General features: G+C 55.5%; 7 protein-coding genes across 7 annotated transcripts; 4 read left to right on the forward strand and 3 right to left on the reverse strand.

The window, feature by feature from the left end:
* Positions 1-317: 317 nt before the first annotated feature.
* EV422DRAFT_263894 (uncharacterized protein) lies at positions 318-1,587 on the forward strand. Its single transcript, XM_053065814.1, has 2 exons — positions 318-871; positions 946-1,587. Exons 1-2 carry the CDS (start codon positions 517-519, stop codon positions 1,539-1,541), a joined length of 951 nt encoding a protein of 316 aa, XP_052922039.1. The 5' UTR covers positions 318-516; the 3' UTR covers positions 1,542-1,587.
* A 378-nt stretch (positions 1,588-1,965) lies between these two features.
* Positions 1,966-4,832, reverse strand: EV422DRAFT_571158 (acyl-CoA N-acyltransferase; the record flags this gene model as incomplete). The annotated part of the gene is made up of 10 exons (XM_053072960.1): positions 1,966-2,321; positions 2,401-2,650; positions 2,728-2,868; positions 2,938-3,027; positions 3,098-3,376; positions 3,448-3,989; positions 4,058-4,237; positions 4,309-4,400; positions 4,488-4,522; positions 4,653-4,832. 10 exons carry the CDS (start codon positions 4,830-4,832, stop codon positions 1,966-1,968), a joined length of 2,145 nt encoding a protein of 714 aa, XP_052922040.1.
* Positions 4,833-4,906: 74 nt separating this feature from the next.
* EV422DRAFT_263957 (uncharacterized protein) lies at positions 4,907-6,027 on the reverse strand. The gene is made up of 2 exons (XM_053065816.1): positions 5,480-6,027; positions 4,907-5,413 (listed from the first exon to the last, which is right to left on the reverse strand). The coding sequence occupies exons 1-2, from the start codon at positions 5,787-5,789 to the stop codon at positions 5,076-5,078; spliced, it is 648 nt and encodes a 215-aa protein (XP_052922041.1). The 5' UTR covers positions 5,790-6,027; the 3' UTR covers positions 4,907-5,075.
* Positions 6,028-6,146: 119 nt separating this feature from the next.
* On the forward strand, positions 6,147-8,205 carry EV422DRAFT_263941 (uncharacterized protein). Its single transcript, XM_053065815.1, has 6 exons — positions 6,147-6,591; positions 6,675-6,792; positions 6,878-6,960; positions 7,186-7,234; positions 7,314-7,631; positions 7,710-8,205. The coding sequence occupies exons 1-6, from the start codon at positions 6,295-6,297 to the stop codon at positions 7,970-7,972; spliced, it is 1,128 nt and encodes a 375-aa protein (XP_052922042.1). The 5' UTR covers positions 6,147-6,294; the 3' UTR covers positions 7,973-8,205.
* Positions 8,206-8,296: 91 nt separating this feature from the next.
* Positions 8,297-10,300, forward strand: EV422DRAFT_263991 (ClpP/crotonase-like domain-containing protein). Its single transcript, XM_053065817.1, has 8 exons — positions 8,297-8,428; positions 8,614-8,700; positions 8,790-8,847; positions 8,953-9,134; positions 9,209-9,354; positions 9,459-9,511; positions 9,579-9,699; positions 9,810-10,300. The coding sequence occupies exons 1-8, from the start codon at positions 8,377-8,379 to the stop codon at positions 10,038-10,040; spliced, it is 930 nt and encodes a 309-aa protein (XP_052922043.1). The 5' UTR covers positions 8,297-8,376; the 3' UTR covers positions 10,041-10,300.
* A 61-nt stretch (positions 10,301-10,361) lies between these two features.
* EV422DRAFT_571161 (uncharacterized protein) lies at positions 10,362-13,058 on the forward strand (the record flags this gene model as incomplete). Its single annotated transcript, XM_053072961.1, has 10 exons — positions 10,362-10,525; positions 10,611-11,072; positions 11,156-11,285; positions 11,350-11,564; positions 11,635-11,790; positions 11,853-11,941; positions 12,049-12,236; positions 12,314-12,382; positions 12,467-12,656; positions 12,730-13,058. The coding sequence occupies 10 exons, from the start codon at positions 10,362-10,364 to the stop codon at positions 13,056-13,058; spliced, it is 1,992 nt and encodes a 663-aa protein (XP_052922044.1).
* Positions 13,059-13,738: 680 nt separating this feature from the next.
* EV422DRAFT_264047 (uncharacterized protein) lies at positions 13,739-16,646 on the reverse strand. The gene is made up of 5 exons (XM_053065818.1): positions 16,087-16,646; positions 15,134-15,829; positions 14,535-15,061; positions 13,856-14,448; positions 13,739-13,762 (listed from the first exon to the last, which is right to left on the reverse strand). The coding sequence occupies exons 1-4, from the start codon at positions 16,211-16,213 to the stop codon at positions 14,041-14,043; spliced, it is 1,758 nt and encodes a 585-aa protein (XP_052922045.1). The 5' UTR covers positions 16,214-16,646; the 3' UTR covers positions 13,739-13,762; positions 13,856-14,040.
* Positions 16,647-16,733: the final 87 nt, after the last annotated feature.

A 16,733-nucleotide genomic window follows, 5' to 3' on the forward strand; every position in this document is an offset into this window, starting at 1 on the left:
GGATCGGAGAGGCGACATACCTGCGGTTTAACTCCTTCTCGGCTGGACGCGAATGAAAACGCTAAGATGGCGATAGGGCGTGTCAATAACTTCAAAGCCAAGAGAACACAACAGTCGTCCGATGCACATGCTGTCGCTATCACCCGAACTCATTGAGCCAGCTTCCTACTCGACAAGGCGAAATACCGGAGCAATTGGCAGGAGACAATGAAGGGACAGGTTTGACGGGGTGTCGAAATGCGGAAGCGGTTGCGCCACTCGACGCCACTTGCAAGCCACAGCCTGCTTCCGCTCTTCGAGTCGGCGAGGATGGGAAGGGCATTAGCACCACCCGGCATTGCAGAGCTACAATCAGCATAGGGCACAGGCACTGGCGGACGCACAGTTTACGGACGGACGACAGCAAAGCAGAGAGAGATTTCTCCAGTTTTTTTTTGTGCAGATTCCTCCTTGATCCCACTTCGCCAAACTCAACCCCCCAGCAACACCCATTCCCACCGTAAACCTCGTTAAATCATGCCACAACGATCAATTCTACCGACACTCCGCCTCGCCGGCCGGCCGTTCCACCACCCCGCCACCGTCCGGTCATGTCGCCTTCCATCGACTACCCGGTATCCCCTGTGTGCGCGAAAATACGCGACGGAGACGGAGAAACCGAGCAGGGCGGAGATCGGTGGTGTGCGAGAGGAGGCGAGCGGGAGTGCTGTGGATGCGGAAGTGAAGGAGACGAGTGATACGGAAGTGTTTGCTGCGGCACCAGATGCGGATGTGATGGTGGAAGCAGACGCAAAGACGGACCTTCCGTTGGTTTTCTCGAGACCGACGCAGAGGAAGTATGAGCATCCGTATGGGTGGCAGACGCTGCAGCGTGAGTACCGATAGGACTTTTGCGGCTTTTCTCTCTTCCCGATTCCCCCGCTCATTTTCTCCTCATCCACGCAGTCAACCGCCCCCTAAACATCCCCGCCCCACCCACACCCCCCCGGACCCACAACCTCCTCACCGCAACCCTCACCCTCACAACCCACATGCCGGATTACCTCCCCTTCCTCCTCTACTTCACCCGTCACACCGCACACAGCCTGCTCCTCCCCACCTCCCCACCCATCCACCTCCCGACCCTTACAAAACGGTACAACGTCATCAAAGGCCCGTTCGTGCACGCCAAAACCAAGGAAATCTTCGAGGAACGGAAATACCACGGCGCTGTGCAGGTGTTTGATGCCAGCCAAGAAAGCGTCGACGCGTTGGTGGATTACATCAAGCGGAGTCTGCCTGCGGGTGTGGATTTGGAGGTGCAGAGGTTTGCGTGGGAGACGGTGGAGATGGCGGTTACGCCGAGGGTGTCGGTGCCGGAGAAGTTGGGGAGTGCGGGCGCGCAGGTGATGTCGAGGGGGAGACGACGGAAGGCGGCGAAGAATCAGCCGGGGTCGTTTGAGGAGCAGGTGCAGAAGAAGGCGGAGAGCTTTTTGAGGTCTTGGAGTGAGCCGGCGCCGGCGGTGGGGAAGGCGCCCGCGACGAAGGCGAAGAGCAAGTGAGGTGGTGTAGACTGTTGGGCGCAACGTAATGGCATGCCCCATCCCGATACTCCTTTATATATATGTGCATATTCATAGACCACAAATCTCCTCAATGCATCTTGACTCGTTTATCTTGAACAAAGTGCTGACGTATGATACGGGCATACCGATACGGGAAGGGGGCTCTCCCGGGAAGATAGCATATAATTGTTCTTCCCAAGCCATGCGAAATCCATTGCATCATTAGCACACATACGTACAATACGAGGGGCACATCGCATATATCCATGCGGCATCGTACACATACGTACCCTACCCACTCCCCATCCATCACGTCGCATCCACACATCATTATATACACTCCAAGTTCACCCAAAGTACATCCCATAAATTCCCAAAAATGTTGTTTCACCCTCGCATCCCTGGTCCAACAGGTAGCGGTTCACGCCTCTTCCTCCCCCGCCTCCTCTTCCCCCTGCCCATCCTCCTCTCCCGTCCCTCCCTCATCCCTACCTTCCTCCTCATCCCCACCTCCCTCCCCACCTTCCCCTTCATCCCCCTCCCCCTTCCCCTGCACGCCCACAGGCGTCTTAAAAACCAACGGACTCCACCTCAACAACTCCGGCTTAACCCTCGGCAGCGTCTCCGCGACCTGATCGGCCTTCTCGACGTACTCCAGCAACGCGGCGCGCGGGTATAGGAGGACGTAGTCGCCGTGTGCGTTTTTGGCTAGGAGGTGGAGGAGGTAGAGGGTGTGGATGACGTCCGAGGGTGTCATGGATAGGGTTGTGCTTAGGTCTGTGTGCGGAACGGATGAGGTGATGAGTTTGTTTTCGTGTACATGTGCAAACCCTCCAAGATGCATAAGTAAGCCCACCTTCTATAGTAACCCCCTCCTTCCCTCCCTCCCTGGCCTCGACCAATGCCCTAACAACACTCCGCCTCCAATACCGGCGATACGTCAACAACCCCAGATCCGAGAGCGGTTTCTCGGGCGACCCCGTGCGCCCTTCGCGGCGGGAGAGGAGGTAGCTGAACTCGATGAGCAGGCCGCCGTAGCCTTTTCGCTGGCAGATGGGGAGGGTGACGATGCAAGAGAGGTTCCAGTTTGCTGAGGAGCGTTTTTCCTGTACAAAAGAGAGAGATGTGGATGAGTGATGAGCTATATGAGCGCGTGGAAGGATGGGGTGTGATGCTACCGTACCTTTGAGAAATACCCCACGAAATGACACCCGCGCTCATCATTCTCCGTCAAGATATAGAACAGAAACGGTTCGACGTCGTAATACAGCGTCTTGTGGTCCAGGAACATTTTGGCTACGAGACATAGGTTTTGACAGTATATCTACAGTTGTGCAGTGAGTGGGTGAGAAGTTCTTGCATTAGAGGCAATACCGTGGGAAAAATACGATACCTTGTTTCGTCGGCCGTCGACTTCGAAGATGGAGAGTTTGCCGTCGCGGTAGATCTCGTCGCCTGGTGGATGGCGCAGTGGGCATTTGGCCTAAGATTCAGGATCAGTCATGAAGCCCTGCATCTCAAAGCCTCACTCGAAACACACTCGCAAAACAAACCTTATGCCGTCCCGCAACGTATTTACTCTTCATATACTTGAAGCAATACTCGCATATGTACAGCAAGGGCTGACCATTGTACTCTTCCGGGTACGGTGCGCTGTACCATGTTTCGATCTCGTAGGAACCCAGCTGCACGGCCTTGATTTTAGGGATCGTGAACGTGCCGTGTGGGTCGTAGTGGGAGTTGGTGATGGCCGGGCTGGAATCGTGGTCTTGGGTGCCGTCTGGCGGATTGAGATGGGCGGCGGCTGCGGCTGCGGCTTTTGCTATTTGCTCCTGGGACACCAAGAAGACGGATTAGATATCGACAAGTCATCACATCTCTTTTATGTCTGCAAGGCCCTCACCTCAGCCTCCGCCATAGCCTTCTTGTACATAGCCCGATCCGCGGGCCCCGGCGTGCAAGTGGAGATATCAGCATCTTCCTCACTAAGCTTCCCACCAAACGGCACGGGTTTCGGTGGCGGTTCCTCCGGCTCCTCATGGTCGCTCGCCGACTTATTGCCACCCCGCTTCTCCTTTTGGTGCGTTTTAGGTCTTTTGTACACGAGAGAGATGCGCGGCTTCTTCTTCGTTGGTTCGGGTGTCGGGCCTACGTTCGGCGTTTTGTCGACGTCTGACGCGTCCGGCTTGTGCTTCGCAGGTCTGCCCCGTTTTTTCGGTGGTGGTGCTGGCATGCTGGTGTTTAGGATTGATTGGTGGATTGGACAGTCCCCTAGTGATGTGTGCGAGGCGGCCTGCGGATCGTGAGCATGCCCTTTGCCGATGCAGCCTTCCTGCGGGCATCGTGCCTTGAGTGCTTTGATGGTGATATGAGGCGTGATATGCTTCTGCTGCGAGCCTTTCCGTGACGACCCGTGTCCCGTGCAAAATTTACATTTCCATGAAGCTGCGTTGAAAAAGAAAATTGAGCGGTCGTCCATTGCGAGGGAACATAAGGATCACATCAAAACACACCTTCTGGCACCTCCTTCAACCCAGCGCAATAAGTATGCGCTGCCCGGTCACACCCATCACAGAACACCATGTTGGCATCATCGTTATTTTTTTGACATTCCATGCACCGCTTGCATTCCTTGCATTCCCACTTGTAAGAGTCAAAATTCTTATCTTGCAGGTCCTCGCACGTCGGGTGGACTGTACGTGTGGAAGGTCTGCGTGAGCCTTTCGTTCGGTTTGACAGACATGAGCCATAACAACATATATACCACTCAGGTGACATGAAGAGCATGCGAGCAGTGCTTCCGGGACGCTCTCCCTGTTGGCTTGACTAGTCCCACCGCACGTTTCGCAGAAAGGACTGTGGGGTGGGAGTTGTAGTTCAGCGTGTCAGTGAGTCCGTCTTAAGTGCATTTTCCGGCAAATCCTGTATTTCTCCCTCCCTTACCTTGCCTTTTCTTCATTGCTGTCACTGTCCACGCTCTGTACCCAATGGAACCCAAAGCATCGTCAGCACATATGGAACGCGTGAAGCACCAAAGGCGACCTTGCCCCAAAGCCATTGTGAAAAACCTAAATATTCTCGGGGAAGAAACCCTCCAATAAAACCCACCGTTGTTCTGAGGACAACCTTCCTGGCCGAGCGCCGTGGTCTAGGACTAGAAGACGGTGACAACTCGTCGGCGGCAGCGTCCGCATCACCGTCGTCCGAGTCGTGATCTTTTGAAGTTGGGGTGGTTGTTGCTCCTTTTGCTTGCGACCGACGGGTAACTCGCGGACTGCTCGTGGTCATTGGCGTCTTAGCGAATTGCAGCGATATGTTCCTTTCCCTCTCTCGGGCTCCCTCGGTTGTTGTAATTGGAGGTGTCGCTGTTCTGGGCGCAGTTTTCCGTCAATAGTGAATGATTCCAATGACTTGTGACTGTAGTGTGCAGTCTGTAAGGAGCGACGGTAGACAGTAGCAACACAGGCCAACTCTTGCTTGCTGCTCCTGGGGTCTGCTTGCAGGTGCAATCGTGTGTCTGTCTGTGTGTCGCTATGCGGAAAGCGGCTTTCCCAGCGTTCGCACGCTGGTTCGCACGGTGTCCCTCCGTCCTGCGTCTGTCCGAAGGGCGTCTTTCCCCCAACGCGTTTTTCGGCCGAGGAACACCTGGAACACACCGACATTGGGAGGCGCCCTCCAGCCGACACCACCCACAACAGAACGCTCCGGCAACAGGCACGCAGGATGGTGGCAAAGCGCAAGGCAATCGGTGAGAAGGTACGTCGCACTCTTTCTCTCGAAACCGCCTAGAGAAGGCAGCCGATCTCGCGTGTTCCTCGCGTCTCGTTCGCACTCCATCGTGCGATAGAAAAAAGAGAGAAATCCTTGAACTGACTCGAATGGAATGTCAAATAGGCAGCACAGCCGTCGTTGAAAGCAGCAGCAGACGTCCTGACCGCAAAGTCGCAACAGACAAGCACGCGGAACCGCACCACCACCACGGCAGCAGCAAAAGAAGCAGTCTCGCCACCTCGCGAAGCGCCCCGCTCGCCCTCTCGCAAACGGCAGAGAACCAAGCCAAAGGACTTCTGGATAGCGGGTGCCGTTTCGGTTGCAGATGATGACAACACGAGACCTGTGGTTGCTGCTCCTGCGGGTCGGAAGCAGACGGAGAAGAATAAGAAGGGATTGACCGTTGCTGCTCAGAAGAACGTTTTGGTTGAGGATCAGTCTGAGGATGAACTTTTGAACCGTGGTTAGCGACATCTCAGCATGGCGGTATTTTGATTTGAGAGCTGCTGTCTGACATTCAACTCTGATTCCCACAGCCCCAGTCGCCAAAATACAAAAGACCACCACTGCTCAAAGGAAACCGAAAACGGCAGCAGCAAAGATACCGGAAAGCGAATCCGAGGAAGAACAACCAGAGACAGAACTAGAAGCACCCAAGCCGAAATCGAAAAAAGCCTCCGCATCAAAGGCAAAACTGAAACCCGCAGCAGCTACAGCCCCCGCAAAGAAGAAAGCACTAGAAGATGCCTCGGAGAACGAGATCCTAACAGATGTGGAAAAGCCGGTCACAAACGCGCCGAAGAAGTTAGCAGTGCGAAAATCATCCAAAGGACGAAGCACTTCTAGGGGACGAAGCGCATCCGCAGCCCCAAGCTCGACTGACGATCTCGTTGGAACTCCCGAGACGCCCGCCGAAACGCCTGAGGAGACCGACGACCTCGAAAACACTCCTCAGATACAAGACGAGGTGTCCCACGAGATGGAGACTGAAGTCCGGCCGGCGAAGAACCAGCGTAAGACTACTGCTGCAGTTCCAGGATCCCAGGAGATGGAGACGGAAGTCCGGCCGGTGAGGAACCAGCGTAAAAATACTGCTGCAGTCCCGGAACCCAGCTCAGAAGACGAGGTGACCGACCGGCCGCCGAGGAACCAGCGCAAGACTGCTGCTGCTGCAGTCCCGGAAACCAGGCCGCTGGTGGCAGCGGCTCCTCCTATCCGAACTCGGTCGCTTAGCCGAAGGGAGGAACGGAGTGTGACTTCTGAGGAGTATCGTAAGGTGAGGCGCGGCAATTCACTTACACATCGACCAACACGCCTTAGATATTCCCTGGAGCTGACTGATTTGCCACCCGAGTGTAGATCAGAGACCTGTACGAAGAGTTGCAAAAGTCCTACCAAACGCTCTACGATGTGGGCGTCCAGGAGGGTATCACCCGTTTCAACGAGTATAAGCGCACCGCCGAGGAAAAGTTCCAGGGTGCGTTCTCAATCCACTACCCCTGACCATCAACATCAGACCTCATGCGATTCGCAAACTTACTCCAACTCTACTTTGTCATTAGCCTACGAGACATGGAACACGAAACTCCAAGAACAAGTCGACACCCTCTCCGAATCTGCCCAAACGGACGCCGTGGCCCACAAGGCGGTGAAGAAACAACTTGAGGAGACTAGGAAGGAGCTGAAGGAGGCGCAGAAGGCGATTCAGAGGCGGGAGAAGGATGACGCGGATGGAAAGTCGAAGAAGGCGGGTGGGGATGCAGTACCGGTGCCGGTGGAGGACAGCGCAGGGATGGCTGCGAAGACCGCGGTTGTGAATGGGGAGGCGGAACTGGTGAAGAAGTTGAAGGCGGAGGTGGAGATGAGGAAGGGTAGGGAGAAGGAGCTTATGGGTGAGGTAAAGTCGCTCAAGGAGAAGAGTAAGTTCAACACCATTCGGGGCGATGCACAGTCGATAGAGCACACCACTAACATCCACCACCCCCTCTCCCCACCCAGTACCAGCTTTAATCCAAACCCACGAACAAACCAAATCCCACCTCATCACCACGCACGCCCAACAACGCAAACAAGACCTCGCCACCATCCATCGCCTCCAGCAGCACGACCGGTACCTCGTCACCGTCGAGCGCATGGTGCGCATGTACGAGAACCTCACGGGCCTGACCATCCAGGCCGTCGAGGAGGGGAAGAGGCTGTGGAGTGTGGATGAGGAGGCGTTTGTGCTTGGGGAGCAACGCGAGGATGACGAGGAGGTGGAGGCGGTCGAGGTGCCGGTTGTGGTGTTTAGGTGTAGGCAGAAGGGGAGGAATGCTGGTATGTGGACCTATCTTATCGTGTGTGTGTGCGCGCGCGAGACCAGCGCCCCATAAGCTAACAACTTCATTTACCCAGCCATCGACTACACCCTAACGATCCCCGACCAACCCAGCACCCTCCCGCCAAGCCCTAAAAAGGCCCATCCCCAACCGAAAGCGATGGTCTACGACCCCGTCGTGCGTCCATCAGCACCTCAACAGCAACTTCCAGATTTTTTGATGCAGCCGTTGGGCTTTGAGCAGGAGGCTTGTGGGTTCTTGTTTTACAAGATTATGGATTGTTTGAATTGTGAGGGGGATGAGAGTGGGGAGGAGGAATTGGAAGGCGAGAGTGATTGAGCCTGCTCCTTGGTTGCAGTGATGGGTTCCGTGGAGGAGGTGTTGATGGAATCCCCAGCTGGGGAGGGATGCGACCCGTGGTTTTGACCGGACGTGGATCGGGCGGGGTACGGAAGCTGAGCAAGATGGAGGGCTGGGGTGTACGATATGGAAGAAGTGTGAGAGATAGACCTGGGTATTGAATAATGAATGTACATGAGGAATACACGTCGAGAGTTGCATAGTGCTCCGAGAGGAAAAACAGCGAGAGGAGGGGGGTGTGTGAGGGGACGCGTGCGACGATGCTGCAAGGCTCACGCGTTGACGGCGGGGACTTCCCTCGTTCCGCCCTCGATAATAACGCACCAATCCACCGACATCAACTTCCTCATCGACAGAGGCATCCCAGCAAGACTCAACTCGATATGTCCGCCCAACCTTTCACCCGCCTAGAATACTCCGTCGCCGACGGTATCGGTACGTTCAAATATTTCAGCGGTGTGAAAATGGCCGTATGCCCTGTGGTTCCGGGTATCACCCCATCGTCCCTGGTTCGACGAAAGACAGCAAGGGGGAGGGAGATACCACAATCAACCGCCTGACAAGAAACGCAAGGAAGAGCTAACACCTAATTGTAACTTGTTTGTCGAACACTCATCCAGCCACGATCGCGTTCAACACGCCCAAAAGCCTGAACGCCATCGCCAAGGACTTTTATTATGAGTTGCCGGCTGCGTTGAAGAGGGCAGGTGCGTGGGGTCCGAGGGAGAATGAGGGGGAAGGGGGGGGGACTGAGGGCAGATTGAGCTGATGTTTCGATGTGTTTGTGGTGGAATAGAGGAGGATGAGAAGGTGGTTGTGACGCTGATTACTGCTTATGGGCGGTATTTCAGTAGGTATGTAGGGGAGGTGTCCGACTGCGGTTTTACTGCAATCATCTTTCACTCTCCGACGACATCCCATGTCCATCGCTCATTCACCCGTCTTCGTCCACCTCTCAGCGGCCAAGACGTAACAGAACAGCCCGTGGAACTTCCCCCGGCTCAAAGCGACGCAGACGCCACCCGCGCCTACTACCGCCGCCGCTTCGACGGCTCCGTCGGCCGCATAGCATTGGCGATGGCCGCACACCCCAAAGTTCTGGTCGTTGGGCTCAATGGGCCTGTTGTTGGTGTTGCTGCCGGTGCGTGCATTATCGGCAGTTCGCTTTAGTTCCAAACCACTCAGTTCTCATTACACATCTGTTTATGGATTTAGCGATGATAAGCCACGCGGATCTGATATACGTATCCGACACGGCGACGCTGCATGCACCATTCACGGCACTGGCCATCTCGCCCGAGGCGGGGTCGTCGTTTATGTTTGTGAGGAGGATGGGGGTGGCGAAGGCTATGGAGGCTTTGGTAATGTGCATCATATCGGTTTTGGGGCCGAGGAATATCGCGGGGTGTCGTGAGCGAGGTTCTTTTTTTGGGGAAATGTGACTAACAATCACGCTTTGTGACAGCTCCTCTCGAAAAAGTTTACACCCCATGAACTCGTCACCTGCGGATTCGCCAAGTAAGCCGCACCCACTCACACACATCCTCATCCTTGTTCCCCAACTCTCACATATTCCCCACACCAGCGCAATCCTCCCAACCACCGATTTCCACGCCACCCTCCGCACGGCCCTACTCGCGACCCTGGCCAATGTCTCGCCGGCGTCGTTGAGGGTTACAAAAGCGCTTGTGAGGGGTGCATATGGGGTATGTTTTTGTGATTCCCTTGTGAACGTTCCACACTGGTTGTGTTGGGGCACGCGATGTGACGGACCCGATTCCATTTTTTCCTCATGATCTCCTACGTTTGGATACAGGCCGAAGCCGAGCGTAATATCCACGAAGAAGTCGCTGCGTTGACTGAACGGTACAGTATTACCCGAATCGCCCGCTTTCTGGTTTCATCCATTACATGGGATTTCACATGCCCGCCACTACGAAATAAAAGAATTGATCCGTTCCCCTCCACATCTAGATTCGTCTCGGGCGCCCCGCAAAAGGTATTCGCAGGCTTGGCCACGCAGTTCGGGAAAAAGAACAAGTTGTGAGGAGTGGACGCGTATCCTACATGACAGGGAAGGCGTATGTGGGGAGCGACATGATTTCCAGGTGTGGTAGGGATAGGACAGTAGTCTATGTAGCCTTTCAGACCTTTTGTGGTTGGTGTTGATGTATATAGCAATGCCTTGATGGGACGCTGTGGGCTCTCCGTATCTGTACGTTGAAAGATTAATTTGGACATCGACGGTGTTTCGACAGCGCGAAGGCATACTTTCCGACCGTCAAACGCGTCCGATCTCAGTTGAACTCGGGCATCCGAGGGCACGCCCTTACTTTCTATTCCTGCGAAGAGCAATACATACGCAGTCATGGCCGCCATTGCAGCAGCCAATCTTTCCCATAATTCGATCCCCGAGGACACGGAGGAGGAGGAGGAGGAGGTAGAGAGGCCGAATGTCGCTGTGCGGCCCCTCACTGTGTCGTCGGTGAAGCGGCCAGGATTGAGACTCATTGAGGGGCAGGCTTTTGCGTAGTAGGTTTGTCCGGCATTTTCTGTGGTTTAAAGAACCCCTGAACAACAATCACTCTAAATCTCATCAATCTTATTCAACTCAAAGCAATGAAGAAGGCCTCGCCCTCCTCGCCCAAGGCAAAACCCTCAACTCCAACCCCACCCTCGCCCTCTCCCTCGCCAAATTCGACCGCGCAATCCAACTCCTCCCCACCGAACCCACCTTTTTCAACAACCGCGCCGAAGCCCACATCGCCCTCTGCGATTTCGAGTCCGCCATCGCCAATTTCCGGCACCACATCGCTCTCGCCGACGCCGTGGCTACCAAGTCGTCACCCACGAGGTCGATGGCGGCCAGCCCGATGAGCAGTTCCACGCGGCCGGCGACGAGAGCGAATGGAGATGTGGGCGTGCATGCGTCGGTCTTTGTGCTGACGAGGAAGCTGGCCCCGATTGCGTATACATGGGGCAACTGCTTGTTTGATATGAAGCGGTTTGAGGAGGCGTTGAGGATGTTTGAGTATGCGATGGGGATTGGGATGCGGGCTGAGGCTGTTTTGCTCAAATGGTGGGTTTTTTGTGGATAATATCTACCCTTTCGTGCCCTCGGGGCAAAACCTGCATCATTGACGCTGGAACGGGATGTCGCAGTGCATTGGCGTACATAGGTCTAGACCAGCTCGACGCCGCCCTCGAGATCCTCTACAAGCTCACAGAAGCTCCCAACCCCAACATCGAGCTCTACATCGTCCGCGCCAAGATCTATCGTCATCTCGGAAACGTGCGTCGCCTCTCCCATACCCCCATGCCCTACTCCCCACGCACTCATCCCTCTCACCCCCTAGGTCGAATTCACAAACATAGACCTCCAACGCGCCCTCCTCGTCGACCCGACCCACCCGGAACTCGCGCCCCTGCTGACCTACACACTCAGCAAAGCGGTGGATTATAAGAACTTTGCGTGGCATGAGACGATGAAGGGGCATCCATTGGCGGCGATACAGTATTTGACGCATGCGTTGGATTTGGATGAGGGGGATGTGGCGGTCTATAAGCAGAGGTGGGCTATGATACACTGGACGGTTATGTAACTCCCAGGATAGGGTTCCTGATGTTTCGGATCTGTTTAGAGGGATACTACTGGCAGAAAGCGGCCAATACGAAGGTGCTATCCAAGACCTCGAAAAAGTGCTTTCGGTCACTTCACCGGCTGATGTGGGCACCGTGGCGGAAGTTCGGAGCTGCTTGGCGGGGGTTTACGTCGATATTGGGTTGATTGCATACCAGTAAGTTCTCTGCAATTGGTGGACGTGGGGATATCGGTGCTGAGAAACACGGGCGACGATAGGAAGGGGGAGCTCCAGGCTGCGATTACCTCGTTTACGGAAGCGTTGGGGTATAGTCCTGACAATCCCATTATTCTCAAGAACCGGGCGGGTATGTATCTGAATCTGATCCCGCCTCCCCTTCTTGTCCACCACCTCCCCTTCCGCTCCCACTCTCCCTCCCGCCACTGACCAACCCCCCTCCCTTATTTTCCACAGACTGCCACCAAGCCCTCGGCCACATATCCGCGGCAATAACCGACCTCGCCCACGCACTCGAAATTGACCCAGACGACGACGCCTGCCGCGAGCGGTGCGCGCTGCTGTGGGCGATTGTCGCGGACCATGCGAGTGTGGATGCTGGTGCGGGCGGGGAGTGGAGGAAGGCGGTTGAGTTGTGGGGGATGGTATGTCTACGGCGCTTCGGCTGGGTGGGGTTGATGGATGGAGATCTTGATTGCTGTCTCTGTCTTTCTCGATGTAGGCTCTGCAATATGATCCGCTATGCGCCGAGTACTTTTTCCGAAGAGCCAGGGTGTATTACCGTAATCAGGTGCGTTGTTAACCCCCTACCCTAAGCTTCGCTCCACTCCACCACCTACCTACATCTCCACCCCCCTCCCTCCCCTTTCTTCAGAAAATAAACGAAGCCTACACCGACCTCCTCTCCGCGCGCGCCCTGGATCCCACCAACGTCGAGATCTACGCGATGGTGTGTGAACTCCAGGGCGGGCCGCAGTTGGCGTCGTTGCAGCCGTTTGCGGCGCCGGGGGTCGTCAAGAGAGTGGGTGGGAATTGGGTCGGTGGGGGTGTTGGGGTGGTTAAAGGTATGGTGGTTCGTGGGATGTTGATCTGCAAGGTGCGTCGGGAGTTCCTGATGTCTGGTTGGCTGTTGGATAGGTAAACGAGGTAGCACCCCACCCGCCAAAGCCGGCGCGTCTGCCACTACATCAGTTGCTTCCAGCCCGGCCTCCACAACCACAATCCGCATCCCAGCCTCCAGCCACGACCACGTCCTCTCCCTTCCGCCGCTTTCTCTCCCGAAACTCTCGGTTAAGGAAGGCGGCGAGCATCCCTATCAGAGTAGCAGGAGAGGGGTGGAGGTGGGGAAGAAGAAGGAGGGGGAGGGGAAGGGGAAGGAGGGAGGGATGAAGAAGAGGGAGGAAGATGAGGCGGTGGAGAAGTTGAGGCCGATGTTGCATAGGGTGGCGTTGGAGTTGGATGTTTGAGATGTTTCGATGAGTGATTGCGATTTGGTACGGCTCCGATATCCAGTTTCTTCTCAGTCGCATCGCCAGATTTCGATATGGACGGCACCGAGCAATGGATTTTGGGAGAGAAGCATGCTGTGAGACGACGATATCATAGGTTGCTATTTGCTACCCACATAATATCTCGAATGGGAACTATTAGGAGAACTACAATATACAGACATAGCGAATAGCATATCCAATCTTCATCGCCCCGGAACAAAGGCATCCCGGACCTACGCATGAGACAGATGCGCCATCCTCCGAGCTACACGTAACGCCTCGCAAGCTCACGAAACACACAATTCTGCGGCTTCAACGAATGTGTTTCCATACGCTACGTAGGCTTGGGGGCCTAAGAAGGGCCGATCTGCTCTTGACACGACACTCTTTGAGCACTGCGCCGCCTTGCAGCGAGGAAATCGGGCCACGAAGCGGGATGGAGGAATAAGGTGAATATCAGCGCATCTTTGTTTTCATGGAGATGGGTGGAGAGAGCCGAGACACCGGACCGACGGGATCGCGCTGTCGAATTTCAATGGGAATTGACCTGTCAACTAGCCGGGTGAACGTCTCTCCTGCCTACATAAAAATTTGAGGTTAGCGACAGCGTTCTTGATCTGTCCTTGCGTCGTGGCGACCGCGGACATCAGGGTGGCCACCCATATTCATAAGATCTAGATCTGGGCTAAATCAGTCGTCGAAGTTCAACTTGGTAACAATCAGCCATACAGGGATAATCCCCTCTCCACATTCGTTTGGGTACAGATACACACCTTACTCTACATAAAACCATTTACATACTGCACAACGACCCTGCCAGGCAGAAAAACAAGAGAAGAATGTTCAAGAATACACAACCATCGGTGGCTACAAATCGCTGAGCACTAAGGAAAAGCGTCTCACGCAGGGGGCCCTCATCCTCGCTCGCGAAGAAAGTCCATCCCAATGTCCCATTTGCCTAAAACCGATACGCCCCATCCCCAACCACACTCATCCTCCACCCTTTCTTCTCCTCCCTCGTCGCCCTCGCATTGCCCCCTCCCCCGTCTCCCACATCCCCCCTCGGCACCGGCGGCCTCACCCACACCAGCAGCGGGCCCCAATCCGCCTTCACCCTTGGGACCACCTGCCCCTCCCCATCCGCATCCTGATCTCCCACATGGCTCGCATCCGGCACATCAACATACCCATGCTCCTTATAAAACCCCTCCGTATGCCACAGAGACCAGACCTGGACAGTCTGGATGCGCGGCAGGCGATGCAGTTCCTGGATGAGGCGGCGGGAGAAGCCGCGGCCTTCGTAGAGATTGTTCACGTAGAGTTTGTCGATGCAGATGTGGGTTGGATCTGTTAGGGGGTGGAAATACTGATAAAAAAAACATAACGACATGCGACGTGAAATGTTAGTGAGACAATGTCATCCAGCGGTTCCGACTGGGATCATAGCTTTACCTCGATAAACCCAACCAAATCCCTCGTCCCCAAATTCGCACTGTCGCGATTCCGCCCCGTCTCCGCCCTCCAATACGACAATATATGGTGGTCGTTCTCCTCATCCGGTCCCACTCGCGGGAACACGATCCCATCGTCATCATCCTCATCTTCCGTTCCATCCGTGTCATCGGAGGGGATATGTGAATCGGCCTTTTCTTTTTTGGAGGAGTGTGCGGCTGATCGGAGGAGATCGCGGCAGATCCGGATGAAGTGCTCGTCGCCTTGGCGAAGGTGGCGGACGGCGATTTTGGGTTCGGGGGTTGGTGGCATTGGTGGAGGAAGGGCGGCGTGTTGTTGTTGTTGGGAATGTGGAGGATGGTGTTGGGGGTGCGGCTGGGCGTGTTGGTGCTGGTGTTGCGGGTATGAGTGTGCGTGCGCGTGCGTTGGGTGTTGGTAGGAGCTTGGGTATTGCTGGTGGGATGGGGAGCTGTGGATGGGGGAGACGAGACTTGAGAGCGAGTTTTTGCGCTCTGAGTGCGAGTAGCCTGCATAACCCCAAACCACACATGTCAGCAAATCCTCAGCGCCTCTCAAAGATCATCAGAGGAAATTCTTACGTCGCTCAAGCGTCGGCGCCGTCGAACTCCCCCCATGCCACGACAACCGCGACCCCGGCTCCTGCGGCATCTCCTCCCCCTGCGCATTCGGACTCAACGAGTACCGCAACGACCCGTGTCTCGACAACTGCGGCAGCGGCTTCCGTTGCTGCAACCCCAAATCCGGCTTGGAGAAATTAGAATGTGTGTAGAACGCGTTGTTAACGGCGGCATTCAGACTTCCATTGCTGGAGTGCGTTTGCAGCTGTTGCTGCGGATGTGGGTATCGTTGCGTGGTATGCACGCCAGCTCCAGCTGAAGAATCGCTCATCGCGTCGACATCGGACATCAAGACCTCGTCATCACCCGTTTCTGCCGCGTCATCGCTCAGGTAATACTGCATCTTGTACTCGCCGAGGGTATCATCTTTCTTCGCGGCGGCATCGCTTTTGGTCTTTTTCCGGCCGAACCCTAACCGCCTTGCGACCCTCCTGAGACCCATGTACACGATCTTTGTCGAGTAGAAACAGACGGTGGCGGACGTGACGATGGGTACGGCGGCTACAGCGGCTAGCGGAAAGAAGAGGAGGGAGACGGGGACGGCGAAGAAGGCGGTGACGAGGAAGACGCCGAATATCCATGTTACGAAGATGTGCGAGAGATGGAGGGATTGGTTCTGTTGTGCGTCCTCATCCACTTCTGCCATATTGTCGGGGCCTGTGGTTTGCGTGGGATGTATGTGAGATGGACGATATGTGACACACATAAGTATGGGATGTTCTGATGTCTACATTCGAAACCGGATGCTCCAAGAGGACTCTTGCGCGGGAGAGTCCCCTCACGATAGAATCAGCCGCTCTGGCTGCCCTCTGTTTTCCCCTCCAATCCTCCTCTCCCGTACCGCTTTTCGCGCTTGCCACGATGTCGCCCCAACCCCCCTTCACCCGACCGCAACATCCACCACATGCGCTTACCATTCTCACCCATAAACATCCCCGCACTCCGCTCATCACCCTTCAGCGCCGCTGGAAGTTCCAACGGCTCCGTCGACGGCGAAGCGTCCGGGGACGGGAGGGAGGCCGGGCCGGCCTCGAATGGCATCACCCTTTACTCGAAGTGGTTATGTCGAAGTTGGTAGGTGTGGTAGAGAGGTTGGTTTTCTATCTACGATTCCCTAGTGGGCGCCAGCGCCTGGTGTCTAGGTAGATGCCCTTGCGGTCTGTGGTGCCGATATACGGCCGGCGGGATTGCAAGACGTCGGGAGTGGAACGTACGCGCTGAATAACGACCGGTGAGAAGACTTTGAACGATGGCTGCTCGCTCTACGTCCAGTACAGAGTATACGGGAACCAAGCGCTACTACGTATGCAGACAGTCCTGTTAGGACGCTGAAGGGACAGCTGCTGCCGGAGAAGACGCTGACGACAACGAGTGAGTTCAGGGCCCTGTTGTGGGTGGTGGCCGCGTGATGGCTGTGAATTTGAACGTCATGTCGGTGGAAGGCGACGTTCCACAACACACATGGCCCTGACTTTACGCGCACAACAGCCTGCTGCCCACATCGATTCATTGTTTGACAGGCCTGCCGTCAGAGCATCCTCCGAGCAAAGATGTCAGGGAA

The sequence above is a fragment of the Fimicolochytrium jonesii genome (assembly GCF_025526975.1).
Source record: "Fimicolochytrium jonesii strain JEL569 chromosome Unknown EV422scaffold_31, whole genome shotgun sequence".
NCBI classification, from domain to species: Eukaryota; Fungi; Chytridiomycota; class Chytridiomycetes; order Spizellomycetales; family Powellomycetaceae; genus Fimicolochytrium; species Fimicolochytrium jonesii.